The sequence below is a fragment of the Anastrepha obliqua genome, chromosome 2 (assembly GCF_027943255.1).
Source record: "Anastrepha obliqua isolate idAnaObli1 chromosome 2, idAnaObli1_1.0, whole genome shotgun sequence".
Classification (NCBI taxonomy): Eukaryota; Metazoa; Arthropoda; class Insecta; order Diptera; family Tephritidae; genus Anastrepha; species Anastrepha obliqua.
Window position 1 is genome coordinate 42,127,258 of NC_072893.1, and position 14,801 is coordinate 42,142,058.

Sequence of the window (14,801 nt, forward strand, 5' to 3'; positions counted from 1 at the left end):
GTTTTGGCACATATGGGCAGAAGTCACGATGTAGAGAGCAGCAATAAGCACTCAGCTGATTGTAAGCAACAACTACAAAATAACAAACAAATTAATGAAAAGTGTATGTATGTCTATAATAGTAACTTACCTAGCTTAAGCAATAAATGCAACGTGTTAATAGCGGAAACGGCAATTTCACTTTAGCCATGTACATGCACTTGTATGTATAAGTACATATGCATATATTTAATGTACATATGTATATGCGCAAACACGTACATATGGAAAATCCTCAAGATTAATCACTTTAATCATCTACATACATACATATATGCTTTTTGTGGTTTATTAATACGTTAATATTTGTTTATATATTATGTATACGAGTATAATACCAGACAGTAAGAACTTTTCATCAATTATTTATATATATGCACATACATATGTATATATATATATATTTTTATTTTGTTTTTTTTTTGTTTTTTTTGTGATTTTTCAATTTTTTATTACATCGAGAAAAACGCGATTCTTTTGCCCATTTCTCATATTTTATGCAACTGGCAATAAACGTTAATGCCGAGAATTTGGATTAATTATTACATTTTGCAGCTCGTTTGGGTTGTCGTGATTTATGTACGTACATTTCATGTAATTAATTTTTTTAATTTTAAATATACATATATATAATTTGCACGATTAACTACATTACATGGGCATGATAGCAAAATATAATATAATAATTACATGACTTATAATATTTGTGATAGCTACAAAAATGTATGTATTTATTGAATTGCTGTATTCCTTAACTGAAATTAGTTTTTAAAGATTAGTACTCCTGCTACATTTGATTACTGTATTCACAGTGCAAAGTTTAAAAATGAATGAAATGAAAAGAAAAATATGTTAAGGGGGGGGAGACTGCTTTAGAGGCTTCAAAAAATCGATTTTTTCGTGTTTTTTGTTTTTTTTTTTTGGGAAGGAAAAAAATATTCTATTGAAACGAAACTTTTAGGTTTTATTGTTATATATTTCAACAGTCTTCTCAAATTTTTTCATTAAAATATACGTCATGTTATGTCTGGTACAAGCATTTTGCCGAGGCGCCTCGTGTGTGCATGTGTCGTGCGGCGGCAAAGATGCAGGTCGCAATTTTCATCTGAAACCAAAAACCCAAAAAAAAATGTATTTTTGTATAGTATAGCTTCTAGTTAAACCAAGAAAATGAAAAGAAAAGTAAGAAATTCAACAATTTTTCGCTAATTAAAAAAAATTCATTTTTTTGGAAAAACCAATTCACTTTAGATTGTTTAAAAAGTGGGCTAATCATAACTTTCTTAAGGTTTTTTAGGTTCAACTAGAAGAGAATTTAATTCCAAATACAATCAATGTAATCTCGTTTCGATAGCACGTTTAACTTTTTCCCTATCTTTCCCGCCAATTAGGAAAAATCGTAAAAATAAAAAACCGAGAAATCGCACTTCGAGCGATCCGGCCGCTCGTATACCTACTCGACGCTTGCTCGCAATTTCTTCTGTAACTCCGAAAATATTTTGAATTTACTTCTTTTGAGGGCACATTCTTGGATAGTTTGGGAAGACATTTATGCAAAAAAAAACATCGATTTTTTGAAGCCTCTAAAGCAGGCTCCCCCCTTAAAAAGTACAAAAACCATATCAGTTTTCCAAATCAAAAAAGTTGTACTTTGACTCTTTGTTGTTGTAACAGCAATATTGAAATTTTGACTCTTTCGCTTTATGTGGTTAATTCGTATGTTTTATAGAAATTTCTGCTTGAAACAATGTAAATATGAAAGATCAGTAGCACGGCCACCTCATTCGATAACTAAAAACTTCGCTCTGAAAATGATTAACAGATTGTTTGAACATTATTTATTCGGTGGAACCCATTTCAATATTTTTTAAGATTAGTTTTTCATTACAGATGGATATTTATAATATAAGTATATGTATATATTTTCTGAACTATCTTACTTTCATACTTCAGCTTGGTTGTGAAGCAGTATTATGTATAATCATACTTTCCTCCAAGTAAACTCTAGGAACAATAAATATAAGTATATTTGTTAAACTTTTCTTTCGAAACTCATCAAGAACTACATAAGTATAAGATTTAAGTGTACGTGAAATTAAAATATAAAATTTTAATGCTATTATAGGCAGTTCATTCTAACTGATTCTTTTGATAAGCAAGTGAGGTATTCCATTATTCTGACGATAGCAGGAATGAGACTGTTAATATCGGCAGATTTTTGCACGATAAGTTGTCAATTTGCAATAGAATTTACCTTATTCAACATATTAATACTTGTTTACAAGTAAAAGTCATTATTGTTTTTCTTTTTTTTTTGTGTCTGCGATATATATTATATTTATATAAATATATTATATCTTAATCAAACCCACTTTGAATGGAAACTCCTTTTACACATATATGTATATTATATTATATCTTTTGTATGTTTTCATGCATGTGTTTCAAAATGCATAATTTAAGGGGTTACATGGGTTTCGTTGGTTCAAAAAATCGATTTTTTTTTTTGGCTTATTAATTTCTACAACATCTCAGGAATACTCGTATTATCCTAAATTTTCAAGTCGATCCGAATAATAAATTCGGAGATACAGTCTTTGGAAGGTGTGGGCTCCAAGCCATTTTTATTGTTACTCAAAACTTTAAACGCGTTTTTCTCGGAACTGTCTTCTCAAAGTCGGTTGTCAAATGTTCTCGAAAACTACTCAACCGATCTTGATGAAATTTTACACAGGTGTTCGAAATACAATTTACTCGTGCTTGAACGAAGGATTTTGTTTTTTTTTTTTCAATTACAACTATTTAAAAAAAAAAACAAAATGTCAAGCAAATTTGATCGAAATTTTCATTTTTTTGGAAAAATGTCTGCCAAAATTCCAATTTTTACTTTTTTTTTCTTTCCTTCATTCAAGCACGAGTTTATGGTCTTAACTAAAGCACTTATTTTTGTTTTTTTCATTTTTGATGAGTCTGTCAGTAGTTATGCTGGCAATGCGGACGCTCCTTTTTTTCGAGGGGTCACCGGAAACGACGTCACAATGGAGGAGTTTTAATTTTTTTTTTTTTTTTTTGAAAATTTCAGAAATTATTCGTTAAATATGTATCTATAAGACAAAAAAAAGTTTGAATTAAATAAATAATTTTTTACATAAATTTTTTACAAAATATTGAAAATAGGCCTTTTTTACCCGACGAAACCCATGTAACCCCTTAAGTCCATTGGGGCAATGAAAAGCTTTTTAATAATATTTGTATCTATATATACTTATACACATACATATATAATTATATTCAACAACTTTGTTGCAAAAGTATGTATATAAAACATTCAATATATACATATAAATATATTTGCATATTTACCTAAAAAGCAAAATCATGCTAATACAATAGTAAAATTGCAGAGCATCAGTTCATCTTCAGCTCGATGGAAATAATAAGAAATGTTCCACAGTTAATTGTATGAGTGTTTATTTTTTTATCCTCTCCAAATTTTACAAAAATTTAAATAAAAATTAAAATTTAAGTATTTGGAATGAAGTATTTATATGAATTGTTTTACCTTTAGTTAATTGTATACTTTTAATTGTTTTGTTTCAGTTTCTTAATTCAGCTCTCTTAACAGCGTTGACGTCTTTAGACGACACTCTGTCTCGTTAATAATCTTCTATGAATGATAATACTACTGTGTCCAAAAAATAAGGTGACATTGTATTTATTTTGAAAATTCTTTATTTATTCTTCCAAATCAATTTCATCCCCTTCAAAGTAATCCCCTCCCGACACAATGCACTTATGCCAACGTTTTTTCCAATTTTCGAAACACTGGTTGTAGTCACTTTCCGGGATGGCCTTCAGTTCCGTCTTCGTTGCGGCTTGAATCTCCTCTATCGTGTCAAAACGGTGTCCCCGGAGCGGTCTTTTGAGCCTGCTGAACAGCCAGAAGTCGCACGGTGCCAGATCAGGTGAATACAGTGGTTGCGGAACGATATGGGTTGAGTTTTTGATGAAATGATCACGAATTACGAGTCCAAAAAATTCAATGTTTTCGGTACCAGTCGAGATTTGACGCGCTTGAGGCCCAAAACATCCTTCAAAATGGTATTGACTGAGCCTTTCGATATGCCAACATCATCAGCAAGGTCTCTAATCGTTAATCGACGGTTTTTCAACACCAAATCTTTGATTTGTTGGACGTGAGCTTCGTCAGTTGAGGTTGATGGTCGCCCAGGACGCTCTTCGTCTTCGACACGTTCACGACCGGCTTGGAACTCACTATACCACTTGTAAACATTTTTTTTAGACATAGCCTCATCACCAAAGGCTTTCTGCACCATCCTCAACGTATCCGAAAATTGATTCCGCAAACAAAATTTAATGCAAATTCTTTGCTCAACAAATTTCGACATTGCAAAAAACGAGAAACTCACTTTTAGCAGCTCACAAAACGACGCGTATCTCAAACAGTAAATGAATATTTCACATGAAATTTGACATAGATGTCACTCACAGTACTACCAACCTAAAAAAAAAAAGAATTCTCCTAATCCTTCAAAGCGCGCAGTTTAAAATCAAATGTCACCTTATTTTTTGGACACAGTAGTAGTTAATCATTTAGCATTAAACTAAAAATTTATTTAAAAGCCATAGCAAAGCACACATTTTAAAACAATATATAAAATTATTTAGTTTTTTCCCCGTCAAATTCTTGGTCATTTGTATTTCGTTTAACCTAACGCACTTAACTAAAATTGCAACATGAATTTGTCTTTTTGGCTGTCTTATAAAAAGCTTTACTTTGTATTGAAAGATTTTCCGACTTGATTACCATATCATCCAATTTTTCACCACGCTCGAGCACCGCTTCGATTGTATTCTTTAGTATAATCTTTGTTTCGTCCAAATCATTTTGCATTTTAGTTAACGCATCTGCCTCTTTAGGATCCTGATATTTAGCTAAATAGGCGGGTAGTACGCTAAAATCTATGGTTGTCTCAGCTCCTGATTCCCAACGTTCCGGACCGATTTTCGCACTAAATTCGTCTAATATCTTTGTGATGAGTGTATGTGCAACCCGCTGCGGGTACTCATGATCAGCAATCAGCACCCCAGCTAAATTATCAGCACGCACGTACACATGACACATATAAGCCTCCTGCTTGACTGACTGTCGCATGGCGGGTTGTGTACGCTCGACAATAGTTTTTGACGCAAAACTAAAAACAAATGATATGTATGTATGTATGTATTAAAAACAAATTGTGTAAATGATCATAACATACGTCATAAATTCTTGAACTGTGCCGCGTTGAAAGAAAGAAAACGACTGCAAGTCGTAAGCAGATTTCAATAGGCGCGCCTCCGCTGAACCCTTGTAAAAGATACTCAGAGCAAAAAGTTTCACCATCTTTGGGTGTTATCAGTATTCTTCACCAGCTGATCTTAATTATAACGAACGTATCAAAATTTTAAAAGGCGACCTTCAATGGATTTGGTAACTATAACACGAATTATGCTCACTTTTTGTTTATCACAATGCAAGGAAACTCGCCAGATTACCTCAGCCTAAATACTAATTAGTTGTTTATGGTTCAACTGGCCGTTCCAATAACCTCTTGTAACTTTTGCTGTAATTTCTCAACAATTCAATAAAAAATTTTACACCGCGAGATTACAACTTTCGATATTTTTTTTACTCTATTAAATTTTGATGTTTCGTGCCACTCGCAATTTTTTTCTATTATTTTATGTCGTCATCCTTCGTATCAGAATCTAACTACCCTCGGGGTGCTGCCACATTCTTTAAATGAAGTCTATTCATAAATTCATAAAGTGCTAAGATTTTCTTAAATAACCTATTATAGGAAATTGAAAATACTTTCAATATAAAACATATACACTTAAAATTGCTCTTTAGCTTGAAAAAAAAAATTATATAAGTGTCTTTGTGTTAAACTTGACCAAAATGTTGCCTATCGTCTTTTAAGAACTGTGGTTACAAGTGGAGCCACGCTGCGGTCGGGCGCAACGCAAGCCATGTGGGATCGCTACCGGAAGCTAAAAAAGGAAGAAAGCCATATTATCAGACAGAAAACAGGAGAGGCCAAAAGCCGTTGGCGCCGGCGGTCTGCCGGCCGAGCTATTCAAATATGGCGGCGAGGAGCTGGTAACTTGCATGCATCAGCTTCTATGCAAAATATGGTCGGATGAAAGCATGCCTGCCGTTTGGAATTTAAGTGTGCTCTGGCCCAATTCATAAGAAGGATGATCCTTCAATCTGTGGTATGCGGTACAAGCTGGTGATATCAGAGACAGAGAAAGGCCTCCTCTTCGTTGGAAAGATCAGGTGTTTACATTTGAGTTCAAAAGTTGAATTGTGTAAACGGTCTTTCAAAAAATTACTTTCAACAAATTTGGTGGCCGGCCAATTTAGAGACCAAAGTTAATTCACACAAGAGAGCTCGGTTTAGCAGCAATTTTTTTTTTTTTGTCTTTTTTTTTTGTATTGGATTTGGTTGTTTGAGCTTCAAAATCCTTGTATTTTTAATGTTGCCTCGTTTGCCTGACATTCAAACCCTTCAGCCACTCAACTTAGTTTTGTGCAACCCTGTGTTTGTTAACATTCTGGCTGTTTGGCAAACGATCTTGTTTACATTGTAAACTTCAACTGTTTTCTTTATTTGCTATTTAGATTAGGTAATACGCCTTCATTAGAAGAAAATCCGGTAGCTCTACTGTCTTATTATTAACCATTCACAATGAATACGAATAAACAGCCACAGCTGATTCGTGTTCTGTAATTTTCCTGCGACCGGTACTAAAAACATATTTGTTCCGCACTAAATTCTTTAATAAATATGCTTCGTTTGATTTTACGTACAAGTCATAGTCCACGGAGCATGTTCCAAAGTGATATGCGATTATTTAATATGTGGGTATAAATTTAAAACGAAGCTTTAATCCATAAGCAATGTTTTAAAATTCAACATTTTAGTTTCAGAGTGTCGGCGAAAAATATAACTTCTATCCATACCGGTGTGATGCCTGCAAATAACCGTCTCTTAAACAAAAAGTTCACTTCTCCGCTCTATCAATGTCAAAATCACCGCAACATGTTTATACAAACACAAGACACACCCAATCCAGACAGTCTCAAATTTCTGCCTGGCATAGACGTACTCGGCAAGGGTAATACCTATGATTTCCCCAGCGTGTCTGCTGCTTATTGTAGTCCTTTGGGTAAGTTAATGCCCGTACATACCATTTCAAACTAATTAAACCTATTCACTTCAAGCAAAACTACTTTTTCGTATCGATGGTGTACGTGCCGTTTTCTTCGGTGCTGATTTCATAACAATATCTAAAGAGGAAGAAATAGATTGGTCTGTTGTTAAGCCGGAAGTGTTTGCTGTTATAATGGATTTTTTCGCCAGCGGTTTACCAATTCTTAACGAAGCGAAACCAAATTCAGATACTCAAATCGAAGACGATGATGACGACGTGGTTATGATGATTAAGGAGCTTCTCGACAGCCGCATACGACCAACTGTACAAGAGGATGGCGGTGATATTATATACATGGGCTTTGAAGATGGAGTAGTTAAGCTAAAAATGCAAGGATCTTGCTCTTCCTGTCCAAGCTCAATTGTCACCCTTAAAAATGGCGTACAAAACATGTTGCAATTCTACATACCTGAAGTGGTATCGGTGGAGCAAGTTTCTGATAAAGTGGACAAATTGGCAGAAAAGGAATTTGAAAAATTTGAAGCCAAGATCAAATTGAAGGAAGCGTCACCAATAAACGAAACAAAAGGTTAAATTATTAAATTAAAATTATCTGTTATTGTTAAATATGCTTAGAAATATACGAATAAATTTATGTAAATAACAATTGGTAGTGTTGATTTAACCTCTTGCGCTGGAAATTAATTTCCAAAAACTAGCGATTGTATCGTATAAACCATTTTATCATGAGCTCTTGCTTAGAATAATAAGTATTTAAGCTTTTAACAAAGTGTGTTTAACATAGTCACAATATTTAAATAAATACGAATAAAATTAATATTTTTAAATTTATATATTACAGTGCGATATCTAAAAAGTCCTCCGCGTGTTGGGTATTCAGGAATATTAACATTTTTTTAAATTTCTTCTGCAATGTATAATTGTTGTGTGAGTTATGGTGCTCACAGTCACCAACGTAAACGCAGGCCCGTCTCAGCTGACGCGATGAAACTATTGAGAGCCATATGTAAATGAATTCTCACGTCCCCTCCGTTGCATAATATCGTAGATTTTTGATTCTCACACTCACCAACGTATCGTAGTGCTTTTCTGTTGCCCGCAGGATACACAAAATTGAGCAAAACTTATCCCGTAGAAAACAACTGCGTTCTTTTAGTTACATATTTACATAATACATCGGTGTGTGTGTGTGTGTTTGTGTTGGGTTGTATCGACACAATGTTGCCATTGATATTTTTGCATACACACTTTTTCACACATACGCGTTCCCAAGTACAATTAATATTATTAACGTTAATATATTATTAATAAGCCAAAATCAAACAAATGCAAATAGTTCATTTATCTATAATTAACATTTTTCAACATTGTTTTTAAGTTATTTTAATAAAAATTAAAATTTTTCTAAGTTTATTTTCTAAGTTATTTCGAAATGTACTGTTCGGCAATACTGTGTGGTGGGAAGACAATCAGCCGACACGTTTCTACGGGAATTTCCAAAGTCCTAAGATAAAATCTACTATTCTATGGAAGCGAAGGGTGGTAATTTTTTTTACATAGGGCTCTTATTAGTTTCATCGTAACAGCTGACAGGGGCTTGCGTTTACGTTGATGAGTGTCAACACTATAAGAACCTGCATTCAAACCCTGTAAAGAACTATATTTTATTACATTTATTTTCAAATTACAAGGGGAACTCATTATTTATTTCGTATTTCGTCAATACTTTGCTTTGACTATCAAACGTACAAAACATTGCTACTGGTTACCACATTTAATGAATGCGCCTTGGTCTATTGTGAACAAATATAATTGTATCATTTGGGTCACCCGGTTTGCAGACGCCATTTACACATTAGAGCGAAAATTTCCCGTACAGCCGCCATCCTATTCCATCCCCGTTCGTGAGCTTGTTTTATAACCGGAAAATTAACTAATGCTTTGAAAAACGTAAAACATCTACTTTTTTCGTAACAATAAATGAAATACTCAGCAGATAAACAGAGCAGCAAAGTGAAGGGACAAAATAGTAAAAAATTCGTCAAACTTCTTTCGGGCTTCTCACGCATCTAAGGAAAACATTCATGCTCATTGACTGAGCGGTGGCGGTACTTCTACAACCCGAAATTTATATCCGCTAAATTGATGGCGAACAAGTTGAACACTTTCACTACATAGGACGATCAAGAATGATAGAATAAAGTATTCTGTATACCGTGTGGACTATTCTGTCGAAGCAATATCTATTTCAATGAAATAGTGGGGAAGTCACAAAGAGAGTTATCTGCACTTTTAAAATTACTCATAAGTAAGTTTTCGAACGTTTCCTTCCTATTGTTGTTTTCTTATTTTAAGTTTTTAATATAAGGTTAGCGCTTCCACCCTATACATTTAAAAATTAATTCATAGTAGGTATAGTTGGATTTGTATGTATGTAAACCCCGCTTTGATTCTTTGCAAATCTTAACCATGCTGTTTTTTTTTTGTACTCTATTAGTTTATTTGGCGGCAGCCTTAACCGAGTGAGCTGGTGCGTGACTACCATTCGAAATGCAGAGTGAACGTAGGTTCGAATCTCGGTGAAAGGCCAAAATAAAGAAGAAGTTTATTTTCTAATATCGGTCTCGTCTCGGCAGGCAATGGCAAACCTCCGAGTGTATTTCTGCCATGAAAGAGCTCTTCATACAAAATATTTGCCGTTCACAGTCGCCTTGAAACTGTAGGTTCCTCCATCTGTGCAACAACATCAAGACTCACGTCACAAATAGGAGGAGCTCGGTCAAACACCAAAAAAGGGTGTAGCGCCAATTATATAATTATATATATATAATAAGTCATAGTATATATAATGAGCTGATTTTAGCACACTAAGACCATAAGCATATTTCTTAAATGCGCCGGGAATTTCATGAGATGTATTTGAAATGCTTGGAAGACTCTGGACACCCAGCTTTGGTGACCGCAAAATATTGAGATAGCCGAAATTTGAGCTTGATTAAACGACGTTAACCCGTACCGCTCGTCGCTCAAAGTTTGAAAAAATCCGAATTTTAGGTCAAACAACCGACATATGCAGCCATAACTCCAGAACGGTAAATAATAAAAACACGCCATTAACTAGGTAGAGAGCCGTCTGCGCGTTCCTGCACCTCAAACTTTAAACTCATTTATCGCGAAACGACTTTCTTCGGCCTGGTGTTGTCAAAAAAAAAAGAAACTATTCAACCGAATCGTCTGAAATTTTAATATATTGTTCACATCAGTGGCTATAACCCGCTGGTTGGTTGTTTGGTTAGAGTGGTAATTCATCAAGAATCCAACTAGCGCTTCCACACCATTTTGTTGCCACATCCTTGTTACCAACTTGGGTAACATTTACTTACAGCAAGACTATATCCAGTCTGTGCGGTGTAAGCACCTTATTAGGTTGTTGATGTCTAAGCCAGACAGTTACTCGAGACTCTGGAACAGCGGTGATTTCGCCATAACATGGTCGACGATTATGCGAGACAGCCGTGCCTCAATCGCCGACCATTTGTCGAGCACAGGTTTGCCGCGGTTAGAAGTTTCGTCTACAAGAGGCCATTTGAAGATGGTCCCGTGCCACCTCACTGAATTGCGTGATAGGTTTGGAGTCGGTTCTACGTTACCGAAACGACCCGTATTTATATCCGGCCAAGGACTGTCACTCCAGCAACATTCACAGTATGTAAGAATGGGGAATGTTTATGCTGCTACAACAACAACATAGGTTTAGAGACAACCGCATCCTGATCTAAGATCTTGTGCTTCTTTGTTATCCTCTTGTTTTCTTGCGAACGGTTTCGTTTTTTGGCTTCTGTCTTTCGGGCGGTTTGTAATACCAGGTATTCGTCCACCACCTTTGACAGCTTGTCGTGTCAGCCTCATATTTGGGATGAACTTTATCTTCGGTCTTGTTCTTACGAATCCTGCCGAGGATAGCGATAGACCTCTGGCAGAGCTTATACCTCGATGGGCCTTTATTTACGCGCTTTTGCCCATGGCTTTAGCGGATGTTGTCGGTTCATTTATAGTTGTGGGCGTGCTGTGGCCCACAGCTTTACCATCAACTGTTTCCTGGCTAGAGGCCAGGAGGTCATCCTACAAGGAAGACCCCATCCCCAGCTGTCATGGTTGAAGGATTGGTTGTCCTGTCGCTTAGTATGTGTGTCCGATTGTCTGTCCTGTGCTGTAAATGCGTTCGTCTCCCTTCCCGTCACTTTGTCCGTTGCTTTTCACCGATATTCGAGTTTTCTTTTTTGCTTGTATTCATCATCTGGTTCGTACGGTGACTTGCCCCGCCCAGGGAGCTGCGCATGTTACCATGCGCGGTGGCCAAAGAGAATCATTATTATTTCAATTATTTGGTTTTTTTTTTATTTTTTATTAAAAAACTGAAAAAACCCGATTTTTAGAGTGCCAAGTGCAAAACCGCTCCATTTTGTAATTTTTTTTCTATTGTAAAGGGTGGTTAAATTTCAAGGGCCGATGTTGAATATGAACCACACCTAAACGTCAAGTTTTTTTCTGCATTTCATATGACCATTTTTCAATTTTAGACTAACTCAATTTGAACCATAGAAAGAAACAAATTCGAGCAACGCGTTAAAATTATTCAGGCTTATTATGAAAACGGGCATTCAAATCAAAATGCATATCGCGCACTTCGTGCGCGTACAATCAGAAAAATTGTGCAAAAGTTTGAGCAAACCGGGTCTGTAGGAGATGTGAAAACACCAGTGCATGCTTGTACAGCTCGTACTGCAGAAAATATTGCTGCTGTTCGCGATAGTGTCGTTGAAGAGCCGTCCACCTTAACTCGTCGTCGTGCCCAACAATTGCACCTCTCACGCTCGTCGTTGATGAACATTATGCTTAAAGACTTGCATTTACACGCTTGCAAGGTGCAATTGACTCACGAACTAAAGCCTCTTGACCATTTCAAGCGTCGTCAATGGTCAGAATGGTGGCAGAAAATGGCAACAGTGAATGACCAATTTTCGAAGAAAATCATCTTCAGTGGTGAGGCACACTTTCACCACAGTGGATTCGTCAATAAGAAGAATTGCCGCATTTGGGCGAATGATAATCCAAGAGTGATTGCCGAAAAACCAATGCACCCACAAAGACTGACTGTTTGGTGCGGTTTATGGGCCGGCGGCATCATTTGGCCGTATTTTTTCCAAAATGAGGTCGGTCAGGCAGTTACTGTGAATATTGTTTGCTATAGTGAGATGATAACGAACTTTTTATGGCCCGAATTGAAAGATGTGGATGTGGACCATATGTGGTTTCAACAGGACGGTGCCACTTGTCACACAGTTAACGAAACAATGGCTCTTTTGCGCGAAAAATTTGAGGGCCGAATAATCTCACGTTGCGGCGATGTCAATTGGCCGCCAAGATCATCTGATTTGACACAGTTGGACTTCTTCATCGAAAATTTGGACCATCGGATGGAGATGTGCCACCGAAGCCGCGGCGGCCATTTGGCCGATATTTTGTACCATACGTAATTGAGCCATACCAATATTATCATAATAAAGAGAAATGACAATAGTTTCCTAAAAAAATTGTATTTTATTTAAAATCAACACCGGCCCTTGAAACTTAATCATCCTTTAGTACGGGACATAGCTACAGTCATATTAATTAATATTTTTTTTTTGTTTTTGTGTTTCAGATGAATAGAAGAGCCAAAATGGACAACACCGTCCATATCCAATTTTTCGGGAGGGCCAACTCCTCCAGCACCATTTTTAAAATTATTAAAATTAAAAAAAAAAATTTTGTTTTTTAATTGTTGTATGCAAAAGATTTTAATAAAAAGCCTAAAAAATTTTAATATCGTTTTTAATTTTTTTTATAAAAAAAAATTCTTAAAAATACCCTAAATTTTCGAGCTCTAAACCACCGGGACCCCCTATTATGTTTTTATTATTTACCGTTCTGGAGTTATGGCTCCATATGTCAGCTGTTTGACCAAAAATTTGGATTTTTTCAAATTTTGAGCGACGAGCGGTACGGATTAACGTCGTTTAATCGAGCTCAAAATTCGGCTATCTCAAAGGAATCTCTCTGAAAAGGGGAATATTTTGTGCGATCCAAACGAGCTAATTTTGACATCGATTTTTTGCGGCCACCCTAATATATATAATATATTATATAAATATTTTGTACGATCTAGAGGTATCGTAGCCATTACCCAAAAAGGGACCCTAGCACTGTACACCATAAGTTGACCTGAGTGCGAGATGAACACTTCACAGAGCTTCGATTTTCGTAATTGCGCGATTTGTAAACGTTTCTTTTCATAGGAAATGTCAATGAATACTGAAAAAAATTATGTATTTAGTTTGACAGTAGTCTCGCGTGATCTGTCAAATAAACTATATTGGAAAAAGTACCTCCAATCTGATCACCCTTTAATTATAATTAAATTAACATAAATTAAATTTACATGAGAACGTATAGCCCTTAATCTGAATTTATTGCCCTGCTCCGAATTGCCCTGAATTGGAAGATTAATCCAGCCTAAGAAAATTATATGCTAATGTGTCACTTATGTATTTATCTAATTCCCTTTTTAATTTTCTTTCAGGAGTAAATATGTCTTTAAAAATTCATTTTCTGCACTCCCATTTAAATTTTTTCCCGCAAAATCTTGGCGACGAAAGTGACGAGCATGGCGAAAGGTTTCACCAGCAAATGAAAATGATTGAAAGTCGGTATCAAGGATTCTGGGATGTCGCTATGATGGGTGACTACTGTTGGTTTCTCATAAGAGAAACCGATCCTTATATATGTAAATAAGCGTCAAAACAAGACACATAACTTTTTCAATTATAAAATAAGATCATAGAGTTAAGACAGAATCATATGTACATATGCTATTATTTGTAGGGTACTTAAGCTTTACTATATGGATATATTTACTTGAATGCTTGTAACTTTTGTATTAATTCATCGATTTTGTTTAATCAAAGTTTATTTTTTTTTGTAATAAAACAGAGCTTAGAGTGAAAACAAAAAATATATGAAAAAATAAAAAGTTTTAAAGATCCTTTCTCTCAAAGTACACATTTTTTTATATATTTACAAAAAAAATTTTAAAAATCCGTTATGATAGTTCGTTATCTTTGAATCTGCAGGGCCTAACAAAAAGTGTTTTACGCACAATTTATAGCAAATTTTATTACCTTTTAAAAGCTTTAAACGGTTTTGGAATCGCTCAATTCGTTTCGAGATATATATGATTAAGTGGGCCCAATTTTTTTTTTTTTTTTTTTTTTTTTGAAATAACGGTAATTCGTAAATATCTCAAAAACGTTACCATAAAATAAAAAATAACTTTGATTTTCGGAATCAGACGGTGATTTTACATAGGAATTTCATAACGGCGTCTCTGGTGCATTTTGGCTCTAAACCAGTGTTATAAACTGTACGGCATTCCTCACAAAAAATTGAACTAATTATTCTTGTTTTGTGGAGGTATT

General features: G+C 35.2%; 2 protein-coding genes and 1 long non-coding RNA gene across 5 annotated transcripts; 2 read left to right on the top strand and 1 right to left on the bottom strand.

Moving 5' to 3' along the window:
- Positions 1–4,651: 4,651 nt before the first annotated feature.
- On the bottom strand, positions 4,652–5,815 carry LOC129239079 (synaptobrevin homolog YKT6). 3 transcript variants are annotated; one of them, XM_054874367.1, is made up of 3 exons: positions 5,560–5,815; positions 5,322–5,475; positions 4,652–5,255 (listed from the first exon to the last, which is right to left on the bottom strand). In XM_054874367.1, exons 2-3 carry the CDS (start codon positions 5,444–5,446, stop codon positions 4,781–4,783), a joined length of 600 nt encoding a protein of 199 aa, XP_054730342.1. In that variant the 5' UTR covers positions 5,447–5,475; positions 5,560–5,815; the 3' UTR covers positions 4,652–4,780. The 3 variants fall into 3 exon arrangements, with proteins under 3 accessions (XP_054730342.1, XP_054730341.1, XP_054730340.1); XM_054874366.1 differs by having other exon boundaries at positions 5,322–5,480; XM_054874365.1 differs by having other exon boundaries at positions 5,322–5,488; positions 5,563–5,814.
- Positions 5,816–6,816: 1,001 nt separating this feature from the next.
- Positions 6,817–7,930, top strand: LOC129239421 (NFU1 iron-sulfur cluster scaffold homolog, mitochondrial-like). The gene is made up of 3 exons (XM_054874893.1): positions 6,817–6,970; positions 7,034–7,278; positions 7,334–7,930. Exons 1-3 carry the CDS (start codon positions 6,897–6,899, stop codon positions 7,855–7,857), a joined length of 843 nt encoding a protein of 280 aa, XP_054730868.1. The 5' UTR covers positions 6,817–6,896; the 3' UTR covers positions 7,858–7,930.
- A 1,190-nt stretch (positions 7,931–9,120) lies between these two features.
- Positions 9,121–13,150, top strand: LOC129239422 (uncharacterized). The gene is made up of 2 exons (XR_008581842.1): positions 9,121–9,592; positions 12,989–13,150. It is a non-coding gene; the product is annotated as an uncharacterized LOC129239422 (long non-coding RNA).
- The last annotated feature ends 1,651 nt before the right edge of the window (positions 13,151–14,801 follow it).

Coding starts and splice junctions, on each gene's coding strand:
- LOC129239079 (XM_054874367.1), bottom strand. CDS start 5,446: ATGGTGAAACTTTTTGCTCTGAGTATCTTTTACAAGGGTTCAGCGGAG. Junction 5,256..5,321: donor ACAGTTCAAGAATTTATGAC/GTATGTTATGAT, acceptor ATTTGTTTTTAG/TTTTGCGTCAAAAACTATTG.
- LOC129239421 (XM_054874893.1), top strand. CDS start 6,897: ATGCTTCGTTTGATTTTACGTACAAGTCATAGTCCACGGAGCATGTTC. Junction 6,971..7,033: donor GATATGCGATTATTTAATAT/GTGGGTATAAAT, acceptor TCAACATTTTAG/TTTCAGAGTGTCGGCGAAAA. Junction 7,279..7,333: donor TGCTTATTGTAGTCCTTTGG/GTAAGTTAATGC, acceptor ATTCACTTCAAG/CAAAACTACTTTTTCGTATC.